The following is a 16538-nucleotide window of genomic DNA, read 5'->3' as shown; positions in this document are numbered from 1 at the left end:
ATATAAATACCCTCATAAGATAACACAGACACCACATTAGATTGAAAGTGTCTGTTATATTCAGCTTAAAATTTACAAAAAGGTTTTGCGTCTCTCAGTTTGCTTGAAGTTGACGTCTGGTTCCCCCACTTGTCTAAACCTGACAGGGTTGTTTGTTTGTTTGTTTGTTTCTTCTTTACGGGTTTAAATAGTTCATATGCATTTATAGATAATAATTTGATATTATTTTTAGTAAAACACTTAGAAATGCACCGCTGTCAGTTTGTTTACAAAAAACAAACAAACAATGAAATGGCTAATTCAATATTTATTTATTTATTTTACCTCACCCATATATATATATAAAAAAAGGACTTTTTGTATTATAACATGTCATGGCATTTAAAAAAATTAACGACCCTTTATATTTCAACATGCTATATTGAAACATGCCTCGTGTTTGTGTAAAGCATATATAAATTACCAACACTCATTTGTCACACAAAAGCGAGTGAAATGAAAAATCTGTCACCATATACTCACTGTCATGTTGTTCCAAAGCCATATGACTTTATTTAATCTGATGAACACAAAAGATGTTAGGCAGCAGTATTAGATATTAACCTTTTTTTACATTGCTGCTGTATTTGACCCTTAATCTGATTTTAGCTGCATTGTTTACCTTTTTTAGGGCATTTAAAAAAAAACACTGTGTGACATCCTTTTATGTAAAATACTTTAATTTCATCAGTCCATTAATATAAATTCCAAACTAATTCAGTAAGGTTGTTAACTATACACTTTAGTCAGCAATAAATCATATTTTGTGATATGTATTAGGCTAAGAATAACATTTTAGAACATTTATCAGATGTAAAGAGGGAATTTATTATGAGGGCATTTTTGCCCCCTGCTTATTTCACTATTCACATTTTCTCATTTGATGGAAAATAGAGATGCAATGAAGTAAATGGTGTCTTGTTGGTGTCAATGGCATCATGTTGAACAACATGAGGGTGATTAAATGATGACAGTATTTTTATCCGTTTTAACGCTTAACCTAATTGGCTCATTTCCCTCCTGTAGCTTGAGGCTTTCTCTGTTTACTCGCTCCAGCATGGACGTCGGAGTGACCCCAAGACGGCACAACCCTGTGGACAGCATCTGCCGCAAGCTTCAGACCATCCAGCGGCGAGATCAAGAGATTAACTCACCTTTTCAGATCCCCAAGTTCCAGTCCAGCAGCTACGACAGCCCTCACTCGGGGCTGCGCCTCAACCTGGAGACCATCCTGAAGAGCCGTGGCATCCGAGCTGATGAAGACTCTGACTCATCTGTGGGCATGCTGACCCCCACTGCCTCCCCTGGGCCGGGGTCTGGCACCCACACCCCTTATGTTCCCATCACCTCGGCCAATGCCACCTACACCATCACCAGTATGCTGGGCACTTTAGGCACACTAGGGGAGAGGAAAACCACAGCACAGACGTATAGCCGGCCATTTCTACGCAACTGCTCCACCCCAGCAGCCCAGACTGGGGACAATTACTTTAATTTTACCCCACGTTACACCACACAAACGCAGTTCGAGGGGTCCAACACCAATATAAAAACTGGGAACATCCCACCTTCTGGCTTGCTCTCATATAACCTGAACTTTTCCTCTGATAGTTCTAACATGGACAGAGAACTCCCCTACCCAGCCCTTGTGGTGAAGAGACATTCACTGGGTGATGGTAAATAATCTGCATGTGACCTGCGCCATCATTTTGAATCAGTTTGATCCAGAAACTTATTCTGAGTTTTATGCACTAAAGTAAAAAGGAAAGCAATTAAAATGGATTGTATCAGCCAACATTCAAATGATTATAATCCTGCAATGGAAAAGAAACAACAATTATATCTATTTCAGAAGATGATGTAGATGTAGTTAATATTTAGTTCCTTTTTAAATATTTTCTTAAATATTAAATTTTGTTCTCTCTGTGTGATTACATTAGTAACTGAAAAGTGAGTTTTTGTCAATTTATTTGGTTTCTAAACAGGATCTCTGTTTCCCTCTGAGCCCAAGAAAGAGAGCATGGCAGAGGTCAGTCTGATTTGTGAGGAAGACCTGTTGGACACCATTTTCCAAGCCTGTGATACACAGTGCAGAGGTACTGTACACACACACTGTTACCTTTCTGCTTTTATGCTTCTGTACGTTTAAGATACTTTCAGGAATATTTAGTGGTGCATGCCAAGGCAAACAGCACTATTACTATTGCTCATACTTGGATCAGGGATTTGAACAAACCCCTAACCCCTAAGTGTTAAAAGTGCTATATATAATATTTTTACTGTACTAAATCATAAAATGACCATAATATGTCATTAGAGAATTAGGAAACATGCTAAGTTGAAATACTGGCTTCTCCAATAACAATGCTACAGCCAGTATATTCTACTTAGAAGTTTCCATTCCGGGCCAGAATTTCTGTTTATGTTTTGGCCTGTGTGATCCCGCCCACTGTCTACTCACAAATAGTATTTAGACACCGCTGGGTTGCCAGATTTGAACAAGTTTGCAGGCAAACAACACGAGCTGCAGCCATGGAAACCAGCAAATGAACTGGATCAGAGATAACAGATTCCACCCGACCTAAAAAGCCTCGCCATCCGACTAAAAACCACCATGACCAGAGGCGTAGCAAAACAAGGATAAATATTGGAGATGCCTTTGGAAGATGGAGACAGCTTAAAGCCTAGAATCCTTTAAACGCATGCTGAGTTGGGTAATTTGCGTGTCAACATTCTGGCAACCCGCATGAGCTTCGAGTCTGGGGCGGGGCAGACAACTCTACAATATTTTGAATTTGGACTGCAGTACCCATTTTAAATGCTTCTTGTCAATCTTACATATAGCACCTTTAAGTTTCGGCACAGACTTGAACCTTGTTTGTGCTATGTACATGAATAATACCTGAAATTAAATTATTAAAAAAAATCCCATTAACTTGCATTGAAAAGGAGCCCTAAACATACACTATATTGCCAAAAGTATTCGCTCACCCATCCAAATAATTGAATTCAGGTGTTCCAATCACTTCCATGGCCACAGGTGTATAAAATGAAGCACCTAGGCATGCAGACTGCTTCTACAAACATTTGTGAAAGAATGGGCCGCTCTCAGGAGCTCAGTGAATTCCAGCGTGGTACTGTGATAGGATGCCACCTGTGCAACAAGTCCAGTCGTGAAATTTCCTCACTACTAAATATTCCACAGTCAACTGTCAGTGGTATTATAACAAATTGGAAGCGATTGGGAATGACAGCAACTCAGCCACGAAGTGGTAGGCCAAGTAAAATGACAGAGCGGGGTCAGCGGATGCTGAGGCGCATAGTGCGCAGAGGTCGCCAACTTTCTGCAGAGTCAATCGCTACAGACCTCCAAAGTTCATGTGGCCTTCAGATTAGCTCAAGAGCAGTGCGTAGAGAGCTTCATGGAATGGGTTTCCATGGCCGAGCAGCTGCATCCAAGCCATACATCACCAAGTGCAATGCAAAGCGTCGGATGCAGTGGTGTAAAGCATGCCGCCACTGGACTCTAGAGCAGTGGAGACGCGTTCTCTGGAGTGACGAATCACGCTTCTCCATCTGGCAATCTGATGGACGAGTCTGGGTTTGGTGGTTGCCAGGAGAACGGTACTTGTCTGACTTCATTGTGCCAACTGTGAAGTTTGGTGGAGGGGGGGATTATGGTGTGGGGTTGTTTTTCAGGAGCTGGGCTTGGCCCCTTAGTTCCAGTGAAAGGAACTCTGAATGCTTCAGCATACCAAGAGATTTTGGACAATTCTATGCTCCCAACTTTGTGGGAACAGTTTGGGGATGGCCCCTTCCTGTTCCAACATGACTGCGCACCAGTGCACAAAGCAAGGTCCATAAAGACATGGATGAGCAAGTTTGGTGTGGAAGAACTTGACTGGCCTGCACAGAGTCCTGACCTCAACCCGATAGAGCACCTTTGGGATGAATTAGAGCGAAGACTGCGAGCCAGGCCTTCTCGTCCAACATCAGTGTCTGACCTCACAAATGCGCTTCTGGAAGAATGGTCAAAAATTCCCATAAACACACTCCTAAACCTTGTGGAAAGCCTTCCCAGAAGAGTTGAAGCTGTTATAGCTGCAAAGGGTGGGCCGACGTCATATTAAACCCTATGGATTAAGAATGGGATGTCACTTAAGTTCATATGCGTCTAAAGGCAGATGAGCGAATACTTTTGGCAATATAGTGTATTTAGTGTAGGGCTGTGAAATCGTGTTAATCATTCATTTTTGTAAGCAGTTAATTATGGTGGATGATACATTAAAACAAACATTAAAATATAATCATAAATATATTTACTTTCTACTTTTTTCAAATAACTTGCAAGAAATTGGTTAGTCATTATTTATTTATATATTTTTTAATATGTACATGCTAAAAGTTCCGTATTTTGCAGATAGTTAATTCAACACATTATTACAGATATAAATCATTGATACAAGTATATGCGTGCACTGCTCCACACATTCAGTTTCTGTGCGAGAATGTGCCGTCGAGTAGAGTGTGTACCTCCTGGAAATTTATATATGGCAATTTTAGCCACAGAAAGTGGGGATGGACATTAGTGAAATTTCAGGTATGGAAAAAAATGGCTACCGCATTAATTTTTTTAATGCGTTTTTAACATGCATTACTTTTTAACATTTCCCAGCCCTCTTTTTAGTAATGAGAATATAGAGACTTTGTGCAACTAACCAAAACACCCTATAAAATGCCTAGTAACCACCCAGAACATCCTAACAATCATAATGCAATGTGCTAGCAACCATTTAAAACAATTTAGAAACATGCCGGATAGGACATACTAGACTCACACACCAATTTTTACTATCAGGAGAAAATTCACCAAAGTACTTATCTTGTCAGAACCCACTATCCATTAAACATATTTTACTGGACTGTCATACCTCTACACATCTGAGGAACCTGTATTATTCAGTTGATTCTTTTGAAAAGGTTTTTAATGAAGTGAATCCAAATTTGGTTTTAAGGCTTTTAGGAAAAATGAATCTTATACATCTCATTTAACTTAGTTAACTATTTTAAATAACTAAACCTGGTTCCCGCCATGAATATAGCCATAGAAGCTGGCATGGCGTAAAAAATGAAAGAAAGAAACAAACAAACTTACTAGCTGTTATTTCTCAACAAACCTAAATGTTTCATTAGTGAACAACTGTTTGGGACTGCAGACAAGACTTAACTCCTCTCTCCCACCTCAGATTCATAGATGTTTTTCCTTGCTGAGTTGTGAAGATAACAAACATACAAACTATGTTTTAGTTTGGTCAAAGTAGCCTCTGGAAGTATCTCAGGATATTGACTCATACAGTCTTAAAAATCTTTTCGGTGAATCATCTTTATAAGAAATAAATCACTGATATAACAGCATAACAAAAATGTCTGCAAAACTGGAGCAGCAGAAATGGATTCCAGTGTTCACTCCTAGAGGCAAAGGCCTTTATTGAAGACCTCCTCTTTCTTTTGATCTCACATGATGTCTCTGGCCTGATGCGCTATCTCAGGCACTTGGACCCCTAAGCTACCAGGGAATAAAGCCTCTTTTATTCACAGCCATTCTTTTAAGAAAGCAGTGGCAGTTTATTATATTAGTGATGGCCAAATGGGCGATTTGTTAAACACATGTTGTAAGAGATGCTAGCAGCAGGCTTTTTGTCCCCCTATTATAGCTCTTTCTGTATTTTTTCTGTATACTCCTTGAATGCGCTCAGACACAGAGTGACTCCGAACAAGTAGGTGTTGATGTAGTTAACTTCACTGTTTGTTTGTGACCAGAGGGCTTTATATGGTGTGATGGCGTCCAATAGGACCCAAGTGCTCGGTGACTGTAGCGACTGTAACCATAGTAACACAGGGCCCTCCTCCGCAGGTAAAGTTTACGTGTCGCACATTGTGGACTTCTTGAGACACACCACCTGTCGCAGTTCAGAGGACAGCGGCCTAGAGGAGCTGTGCAATATGCTGGATCCTATGCACAAGGACATCTCCATAGACCTTGACACATACCATGCCATCATGAAGGAGTGGATAGATGACTGTTGCAACCAGGGGTACGAACACACACCCACGTCATCTGACACATCAGTTTTTTGCTTTAGAGAAAAAAGAACTGTAGGCTGGAGAGTTTACATTTAAAAACTGAACAATATATACACAAAAAAACCAAAGAAGTCTGCTGGTTGTTTAAGATCCGTTTATCACTAAGGTTTTTGGTCAGTTTTAAGGAGCCATTCACACAGGACACATGTCTGAGTGACGCAAAAACTGCTAGATGGAGCGCAACAGAATGAAACAATTCAGGGGTCTCAAGACAAGTTTTGAACAACTTGACACATAAAAAGTGTGGCGCTAATGGAACAAGATATCATGATGCAATCAATCCACAAATAGTTGCGATCAGAAGGCTTTTCTTTCCAGCATTTTCCCCATGGCACTTTTTAGATATCAACAGATCTCCTTTTCAAACACATCTCCTTTTTGTTTAGGAAGGACTCAAAAAATGACATCCATCAGGATTCTTTCAAACTGCAGGACAGTTTGTCAGGTGAGGTTTCTTAGGAGTATTTATGTAGAACCAAATAGGCTTTTCCTATTAAAATGGCATTTTTTATTTTTTTTATTTTGTATGTAATGCATCCTCTCTTGTCTCTTCACCATAGCAAAGAGATCTGCTCTCTTCAATATGACATCAGGTAGTCTAGAAGCATTTGGAGGGGAGGCCTCCAGAGCAGACCTGTAAGTTTAAGAGTGTGAGTTGTTTGTATATTCAAGATGAAGTGTTAATACATATGCTATTTGTGTGGTTGGGTTTATTGTGTTCATTGGTTTGTAAAACTTTATCTAGGTAGCTGACATGATTTTAGGTTAAAAGGGTAGTTCACCCAAAAATTCTCTCATAATTTACTCACCATTATGCCATCCCAGATGTGTATGACTATCTTTCTTCTGCAGAACACAAACGAAGATTTTTAGAAGAATATCTCAGCTCTGTAGGTCCTCACAATGCAAGTGAATGGTGATCAGAACTTTGTAGCTCCAAAAATCACATAAAGGAAACCTAAAAGTTATCCATATGACTCCAGTGGTTATGTGAAAGTGAATGTGGCGATTTAGAGAATAAAAGGACTTAAATTTGTATCTGTTTCTTACCCACACCTATTATATCACTTCTGAAGATATGGATTTCACCACTGGAGTCTTATGGATTACTTTTGTGTTTTCTTTGTGATTTTTGGAGCTACAAAGGTCTGATCACCATTCACTTGCATTGTGAGGACCTACAGAGCTGAAAAATGTATTCTAAAAATCTTTGTTTGCGTTCAGCACAAGAAAGAAAGTCATAAACATCTGGGATGACATGAGGGTGAGTAAATGATGGGAGAATTTTTGGGTGAACTATCCCTTTAAGATTTATAGGAATGTATAAGGGAAAGTATATGTATTTGGTGCTGTGACTTGTCACTATTTATCTCAAGTAAATGGTCCTGCACTGTTTCTACTATTACATTCTTTAAAAATATTTAGGAAAATGGTTTCAAATAATTTTAGAACACTGCAGATCAACTTCCCAAAAGTATTAAATGTTACCTACCTGTTTATATGTGTGCATTTTCCTGATAGTCATTCAGATATTCAGCATGTATGTGTGTGTTTTTTACAGAGAGACATCCGATCTGGTGTTCTGTGTGGCAGATCTGCAGCTGAATAACCAGAAGCTCCAGGAGGAGGTTCGTAAACTGAAGCAGGTGGTGGAGAACATGGAGGACACCAACCAGAAACTTATCGAGGAAAATGAAGAGCTCAGGGCTCCAGCCAAAATGTACAGACTTGTGTTGCTTCCTCACTTCTTTTCCTTCCTGTCCTCCTCTTACAGAATATTGAATAATATCCCTTGAGCGACAGTAATGTTTGCTGTTACATTCTCTGTACATAACACCATTGTGTCCTCTTGTCTCTTTCCCTTCTCTCCTGTGCACCTCTACCCTCAACTTTGCTCCTGCAGGGGGCTGCAGTTATTACAGAAGGAGAAGATGCTGAAAGAGGAAGTTGAGGAGATGAAGTTGAGCCTGACGTCCTCTGAAGAGAGTCGAACTCAAGCCTCAGCTCAGAGAAAGCAGATGGTGAGGCACAAGATGCAGCTGCCTCTCTGACTGCTGCTCAGATGTTAATGAGACTCATTGGTCTCATAAATTAATGTGAACAGATAACATGTAGTATGTTCACAATGCCGTGGATCAAAGTTAGAAATTAACTTGTACATTAAAGGGCAATATTTGCCCCCTGGATTTGACTTTATGAGGGTATATTTTTTCTAATAATTTAAAACATAATCTGTTTTTTATATGTTTATATCAAATACATGAATATAATTGATTCATTAGTACAAATTCTCAAGATTGAGAATTGTTACCTGTTACCTTAAGAATTAAATCAACATTAATTCATATTTTATGCCATAGTAAAAAAATGTATGTACAACTAGGGCTATAATAGAATATTAAGAATAAAAACCGAAGAATACATTGCAAGGACAGGTTTTGCCCTCATTTTTGGTGGAACTTTTCCCCCGAGGCCCCCTACATTTCTGACCCTGCCATGAATGAAAATATTAGGATGGTAATATCACATAAACCAAGGAGACAAGTGCATCCAGAGTAAAGAGATCCAAGTGCAGGATCAAAACTAGGGAACTGGTACAAAACATAGATGGTAAGATTTCCATTGACTAATTATATTAGTTGACAGTTGATTGAGTCTTGACATAAAACTCAATTTATATATGCTAATACAGAAATTCAGCAGCTTGCTTTGCCGGGGTGTCTTGGTTTACTCATCAAAGCACAGTTCAGCTAGAGTAGGAAGAAAGAAAAAAAACATGAACACTTGTGTGAACTTTCTTTCCTCTGTTTTTCTGAAGGAGCGAGAAAACCAGAGTCTCATATCCAAGATTGCAGCTCTACAGGAGGAGGTATGGGTCCATCCATTCATAGATCCATGCATCCATTCATCCAGCCACTTATCCACATATACCAGAGATGTAGTCCACTTTTGAGTTGCCCCATTTTTCTTATCTTTATCTTTCTTCCTTTCCAACCTTCCTCTACATTTCGACTTCATTCCGTTATAAGAACATGAAAGTTACACTGGATGCGGAGGATCTCCAGAAAACGATGAATGATCTCTGTGACCTCAATGCTGACCTTCAGGTTGGCCATATTTTAGAGTATTCCCTTATATTTAGTCTTGTATTTCAATAAAACATTTAGCTTAATATTTAGCCTGTTTAGCTGTGCATTTATTCACTGAGCACTGTGCTGCATTTACTGATTGCACTGCATCATTTTATTTCTTTATTCTTTTTCTTTTTTATTCATATGAATATTTGTTACTTTTTAAATATTTTATTACTTTTTATTCTTATTTTTGTTCTTAATTAGCTTTAGAAATTATTTTATCTTGTATTTTCTTTATTATGTAAAGCACTTTGAATTGCCTTTGTCTATGAAATGTGCTATATAAATAAACTTGCTTTGCCTTGGTTATTGGTAAATGTGTTTTCTTACACAATCAGGTCCAGGTTCATTCATTTGATGCTGTTCTGGCTGAGAAAGAGTCAATAATTCAGGAGGTCAGTCCGTTTTTCACATATCCAAACCAATGGTAGGAATTAAACATATTCATTCTTAATGGACAAATAAAACTGATGAACTTTACAGAAGAATTTACATTTGATTTAATCATAAATTGGAATAGTTCAGTTTTAATCATTCATTTAGTTTATAAAATCTGCAATCATGTAAAATGCATATTTGTTCTGTGTCATAACAAAACTGCCCTCTTCCTCCAGAAAAATAAACAGATCGATGATCTGAAGGTGGCCATTGTGGAGTATTCCTCAGTTACAGAGGTAATCCAAAATTTTCTCTCTCACTTCCTCTCACTTTTTTTTTTGCTAATATCTGTTCATTTAATGTGTATTTTATGTTTGCTTTACAGTTGCTGAGAGCAGACAAGAACAAACTGGAGAGTCACATGCAGATGATGCTGCCTGATATGAGCATGTAAGAGCTCTTTGAAACACACAACCCAGCAAGGCAATGACAATATTAACTGGTCAACTGACACATCAGTTGTACATCAGCAGTTCCTTTTACATGCTCCTCTGACTCTGTGTGTTTGCAGCCCAGGTCTTTCACTCTCTGTGGCATACAGACTCAATCAGATGAGTTCAGGCTCTCTTCAGACAGAGCTGGCACTGGCACAAAATCCCCTGGAGGTTTGCTGTGTGTTGCATTTGTGTGTGTGTGTGTGTTTGTGTTTGTCTGTAAGTCCATTGTTGGTCTTTGTCCCAAACATGTTTGAAGCGTCTTTTTCTCTCAACTCCTACCAGCACTCATCTGCGCTTCTCTGTCCGCCCACTCTCTCTCCCACTCCACTTCCACAGAGCACACTCAGTAATCCACACCCTTTCTGCTTTATACCAAACTTCTCACACAAAAACACATAGGCCCTGTTTCTACTTGATATAATCGAAACACAAGTGGTCAGCGGAGACGCATTCTTGTTTCCACCTGACATTACCATGTGTCTCAAATGCATCTCCTTTGAACACTTGTGTTTGGATTTCGAAGGGAGGGTTTCTGATTTCATGACGACATCAGTCATTATGTCAATGTTTTACTGCATGAAAAATAAACAGCCATATAAGTCATAAAAGACAAAGAAAGGTCAAAAAGTACTACCTGAGCTTCAGATTTATGTGGTTTTCATCTGTCACTGCATGTTGATAACAGACACACTCAAGGAGATCCATGAAGTCCTCATGCGATGTGGTTTTAGCTACCTCCGTATGTGGTTTCAGTGAATTCCATCACAAATAGTTTTGGACCGTTTCAACCTGTATTTAGTGCTAACCTCTTGTAATCAGGTCACCAAAAACTTATCTTAATATCAGGTGGAAACGGGGTCATAGAGGCATTACAGTGAGTTTATGTCTACACATGCTGTGTATGGGACAAGTGTCCCCATGACTTTCCCCAAAATCCCATCTAGGCAATGCCCTTTAGCAGCTATTTTGTAAGAGATTTAAACTAATAACCTAAATAAATAAAACCTAATAAAAACATAATGACTGTACTTTTTTTTATTACTTTTTAATCTGGTTTTCGCCATGAATATAGCCACGGAAGCTTGCATTGCATTGAATCACAAATGTTTTTTTGTTTTTTTTATGTAGACAAATATTTAGGAATGCAAGAACATGGTAAAACATGGGTTGAATGGTAAAAGACCAAAATCTCCAAAACTGTTTGTCAAGATTACATTTCAATAGCATTTCTCCAATCAACAATACAATCTGGCGCTGGTAAATTTTGCTGCTTCATGAACAAATCACGCTTAAAAAAACTAACATTTTAGGCTGGTCCAGCTAATGCACATTTTACAGTAAACAAACTGTATCAAAAGTGCAAGAGGCTCTTTTCAGCTGAAAGGCAGGACTTCCATTCCTATAGCCACCATATTTAGTGTTACAATTTTTCTACAAGTGGTCTGTCTCCTCCTTACACTGTCTCTGCTCTCACAAACTGAGCACTTATTAATAAACACAGCTAATATTATGTGTGTGTAGGGTTTGGAGCATCTCTCCTCCTCTGTCTGTTTTACATCTTCTCTGGATGAGACTCTAGATCGTGAAGTTCTTCTGCTCCTTCAAGGCCCGACGCCGGAGCAGTTGTGTCTGGAGTTTAAAGCTCTGATCAGCAGACTGGTAACCAAACTACCTGCTCATCACACAAAATACAAACTTTAATAAATAAATAAAAAAACCTGCTGTGCAACCACAGTTAGACTCATGTTAAATGTGCACTTAGTAATTTTTTCCTCATTAAAAAAGTTTTAATCTTAAATTTATTGTAATTTTGCAATATGTATAAAATCATAACCACTCACATGAGATTAAGACTCCAGTAATTTCAGTAACCTTATAAAAGCTGTTTTACTCTATATATCCCCTCATGGGGGCTGCCATATTAGAATCACATGACCAGCCAAAGGTGTCACACTAAGTCAAAATTTACTCAAATACAAAGGTTACTGAGTGCACCGTTAAATGTGCTAGCTCTTCATCACCAGTATCATGTTGGTCCGTAATGTAATAGATTGTTCATTGTGTGTCAAACATGAATCTTTCCAGAAGAGGGAGTTTAAGCAAGATGGGGTGACCTTTCTTACAGCACTCAGAGGTCTTTCAGAGAGCACTGAAACTCAGGAGGCCAATACTGACCTCAAGCTGCAGGTGAGATTTATTCTACTTAATCAAGTTGTAGTCTTGCCTTTTTATGTCCTTATGAGAGTTTGACATGCTTAGTGTGTTTAAAGAAAATAATGGGTAAGATATATTTTTACATACCCGAACATAAATGTTATGCATATAAAAGGAAAGAGTCAGTGGTGAGTCACATCAGTGTTGGTTATTCACATGGGCTTTTGAAAATTATGCAAGAACTCGCTCACTTTCCCTTCTCTGAGCCTTTACCTAGCACATTGCATAACTCTGCCTGGCTGAACATGGTTTGTGTGTGTTCAGTGGACCACATCAGTACGTGCAGTCAACAATACAGGGCAATATTGCACTCACTCGAATTCCCACGATGCACGGGGCAGTGTGCCGGGTCAGAGTTACTCTGAGGTCTTTGCAGAATTTTGGTGCTTGATTGAAACTTTAATGATCTTTCTTATCATATCCAGTAACGTTTTGCTGGTATTAATGATCTGCCAGTGCTTTGTGGGAGTTTTTGTGTCAATGAGACCCATTGTTGAGTTGGTAAACTGCTGCAGGGCCTGGAGGTGCAGCTTGAGCAGAGGAGGAGTGACTGGACCCGCAGTCTGGAGCAGTTGGACCAATACACAGACTCTCTGGAGAAGGAGCTTCTGAAGATGGCCAGCAACATGCAACGGTCCCGTACAGAGATCCTGCACCTGTCTGTCAAGTGAGTGGACTGATGCAAGAGATGGTTACAGAAACATTTTTCTTATCATTCTTTAATAGTACTTGATACTGTTATTATTAGTTAGAATTTACTTTGGAATAAACACAATTTATTTGAATTAAGTAGACTTTAAGAAGTCATTTTAATCATTGGTCATACAGTAGATAGGACCTCCTTATAGCCCAGAATGTACCGGAAAGTAAAGAACAAGCTTTTCAGATCTTGCAAAGGATTTTAGCACAGTAAATTCAAAGGAAAGCATCAACGATTTCAAAGCAGTGGAAGGATTATGGGGTGAGGCCTTACCAAATTAGTCAATCTCCATGTGAACATCACTAGAAGCTTTTGTCAAGGGGCTGTTTTGGTTGACCTATCACACCCCTCATGCTGTTTGTGGTTCATTAAAGAGCGGTCACTAATCTGACAAAAGGCCATTTATAAAGGCTACAGCACTGTGGATAAAAGGCAGCGTGGATTTTTTTTGTCAGGCTGCTGTGAGGAATCAGGCAAGTTAGGGGATTGGAGTGGCTAGGGGTGCACTGCAGCTGGGGTAAAGGAACAATGGGACACTGCATGGGCCTGCGGATTGGGTACAGTATGTCCACCTCACACTTCAGTTCAGACCTGCGCTGAGGATGTTTGATGATGTTATTTCTCAGGTTTTAGGCTTCTTGGTGTGTCTGTGCATTAGAGCACATTTGGTCTACAGGTTAGGTTCAGTTTGATCAGGATAGTGTCAGAAAGCAATATTTTGCACCTTTTATCAATGATTTTGAGGGGCATTTTTACCTACTTTTTAACCATATTTTAACACAAAAATACACTGTGTATCATTCTTTTATATGAAAAGTCATTTCATTTAATTAAAATAATTTTTCCATCGGAATAGTTGGAATAATAAACTAGAATTTTAAGAAATGTATCAGAAGATACAGATAAACAAAGGAATTTATTATGGAGGCATTTTGGTCCTTAAATTTTAATTTTTAAATTTGTATTTTTTTGCCACTTTGTGTGTCTTTTTGGCCACGAGCCCCCATTCATTTCGGACCCAGTGTCAGGGAAAGACTTTTTGGAGTTTGCAGTGGATTCAGTGCTTTCTGGATATGTTTTTAGGGTACAAAAGCAGGAGAATCAGAAGCAGCAGTTGCAAGAGGAACTCGACCGGCTGAAGACTCCACCAGACAACAGAGAGGCCAGCAGCCAAACACCACATCACCTACAGCAGGTACAGAGCATCATCTAACACTGTTTTCAGTGCTTGTACATGCTTAAGCATATGTGTGCTTTAAAAAAATGACAACAGATTTAGATTCAGCCTTCAGGCAAACAGAAATAAAGATTTTTGTGAGCTTCTGCATATCGCATATGGGTAGAGATTTACAATCTCATTACAAGATGCTGGGAGATATGTGTGTAGAAGGCAATAGTGTTTTTTGAGCCAGTATGAAGCACACTCCAAACTTGACTTTATTTTGAACTCATCTCAAGAGATTAGACAGCGTTGACTTAGGTTCAGGACTTGCTTTGCGTTATGGAGTTTTAGTAGCTTTTACTAAAGTGTTTGTGTAGTCTCACTCTCACAGAGTTGCTGTCACCCACTGATTACATGTAATTTTGTGTTTTTATAGGAATGTTAAAAACAAAGTTTGCTCAATTTGTTCCAAACCTGTATGACTTTGTATGGAAAAGAGCTGTGTAAAGATTTCTCAAAATTTCTTCAAAATGACAGTTCATCGTGACCACAAATGTCAAGCTCCAAAAAGGACAAAAAACACCATGAAAGCCATAAAAATAGTTCATATTACTTGTGCGCTGTATTATACAAGTTTTCTGAAGCCATATCATAGCCTTATGTGAGGAACTGGCAGAAATTTAAGTTCTTTTTCACTTATAAAGTGTTTGTGACTGGCATATTGAAAATGGCATGTCGATGTGTTGCCCCAGATTGTCATTGGTTCTTGAGTGTCATATTTCATGTTGAGCCATGTGTTGAATGGAAATACAGCTCTAGGAAAAATTAGGAGACCACTGCAAAATTGTTTCTCTGGATTTACTATTTATAGGTATGTGTTTGAGTAAAATATTTTTTGTTTTGTTTTATTCTATAAAGTACTGACAACATTTCTCCCAAATTCCAAATAAACATTGTCATTTAGAGCATTTATTTGCAGAAAATAACAACTGGTCAAAATAACAAAAAAAGATGCAGTGTTTTCAGACCTCGTATAATGCAAAGAAAACAAGTTCATATTCATTTTTAAACAACACAATTCTAATGTTTTAACTTAGGATGTGTTCAGCTTTCATGCGTCTTGGCATGCTCTCTACCAGTCTTTCACATTGCTGTTGGGTGACTTTATGCCACTCCTGGCAAGCAGGAGTCTTAGAAAAACACGTCTTGAGATCCCTGCATTCGGATTTGTGCTCAAGCTGTGTTTAAATGCAAGAACGGGTTCTTCTCATCTTTTGCTGTCGCTGGGTGTCAAGCAAGCCTGAGTGCAGTTTGTTCGCTAGTTACGAATGTAACTGGTTTTGTGAATTGTGGATGACTGCCAGAGGTGGTGCTTAAGCACTAGTTAATTATTGCAGCACCAGCCAGATAGGTTGAGAATATACCAACAAAGTCACTTGGTGACGTAGGCAGAGCTCTGAGGATGAATTCAGTGTCGGTACGCCTTTCTCATGCATTCCGACTGACCAAGAACTCTGGCGATCATCCAGAATTCACAGAACCACAATTACATTCATAACTAGCGTTCTGTTTCATTCCTCCTGACCGCCAGAGGTGGTGCTTAAGCACTAGGGATGACTCATACCAAAATAGTCATGAGGAATGCAACTCACCTGAAAATTAATCCAGGCTACTCCCGAAGAACTGCTGAACTCACAGCATGGGGGATAGCAGCACTGACTTTGTAAAACCGTGCAAATGTGCATGGAGAAGCCCGGGTAGCAGCAGCACATATATCTGCCATGGAAACTCCTCTGAAGGCAGCCCAAGATGTAGAAACAGCCCTGGTTGAATGACAAGCGATAACTCCAGGTAGAGGCTTCTGGGCTTTCTTGTATGCCAGTGTTATCACTTCCACAATCCAGTTTGACAGTCTTTGCTTTGACAGAGCAGCACCCTTCCACACACCACCATAACAAACAAATAGCTGATCTGTCTGTCTAAAGTGGGCAGTAGCATCCACATAACACCTCAAGGCTCGAGGGTGAGTCCTTAGATCATCAGACAGAGATGAACACTGAAACGCAGCCAGATCTATAGACTGATTTACAATACTTTGTTATATTTGCTTGACCTATCTGGCTGGCGCTATGATAATCTACTAGTGCTTAAGCACCACCTCTGGCGGTCAGGAGGAACAAAACAGAACTCTGTACTAGCTGCGCATTACCTATTCAACAGGAGTTTTGCTTAGTGCCCCCTGGAGATAACAGGTGGTACTTCAAGCTTAA

General features: G+C 39.2%; 1 protein-coding gene across 2 annotated transcripts in view; it reads left to right on the top strand.

Annotated features, from left to right (window-relative positions):
• The first annotated feature begins 1073 nt into the window (after positions 1-1073).
• The window catches only part of LOC127436721 (inositol 1,4,5-triphosphate receptor associated 2-like), a 41051-nt gene continuing 25586 nt past the window's right edge, over positions 1074-16538 (top strand). The window contains exons 1-17 of one of the 2 annotated variants that reach the window (XM_051691038.1): positions 1074-1715; positions 2025-2135; positions 5954-6134; positions 6570-6628; positions 6744-6819; positions 7745-7903; positions 8087-8204; positions 9002-9052; positions 9213-9290; positions 9656-9712; positions 9932-9991; positions 10081-10145; positions 10267-10360; positions 11714-11851; positions 12278-12379; positions 12922-13073; positions 14190-14301. In XM_051691038.1, the coding sequence (XP_051546998.1) occupies positions 1097-1715; positions 2025-2135; positions 5954-6134; positions 6570-6628; positions 6744-6819; positions 7745-7903; positions 8087-8204; positions 9002-9052; positions 9213-9290; positions 9656-9712; positions 9932-9991; positions 10081-10145; positions 10267-10360; positions 11714-11851; positions 12278-12379; positions 12922-13073; positions 14190-14301 (2232 nt within the window). In that variant the 5' untranslated portion in view covers positions 1074-1096. The remainder of the gene's footprint in view (positions 1716-2024; positions 2136-5953; positions 6135-6569; positions 6629-6743; positions 6820-7744; positions 7904-8086; positions 8205-9001; positions 9053-9212; positions 9291-9655; positions 9713-9931; positions 9992-10080; positions 10146-10266; positions 10361-11713; positions 11852-12277; positions 12380-12921; positions 13074-14189; positions 14302-16538) is intronic. The other variant, XM_051691037.1, reaches the window with a different exon arrangement.

Source organism: Myxocyprinus asiaticus, chromosome 47 (assembly GCF_019703515.2).
Source record: "Myxocyprinus asiaticus isolate MX2 ecotype Aquarium Trade chromosome 47, UBuf_Myxa_2, whole genome shotgun sequence".
NCBI classification, from domain to species: domain Eukaryota; kingdom Metazoa; phylum Chordata; class Actinopteri; order Cypriniformes; family Catostomidae; genus Myxocyprinus; species Myxocyprinus asiaticus.
This window is presented reverse-complemented; position numbering and strand designations above follow the sequence as displayed.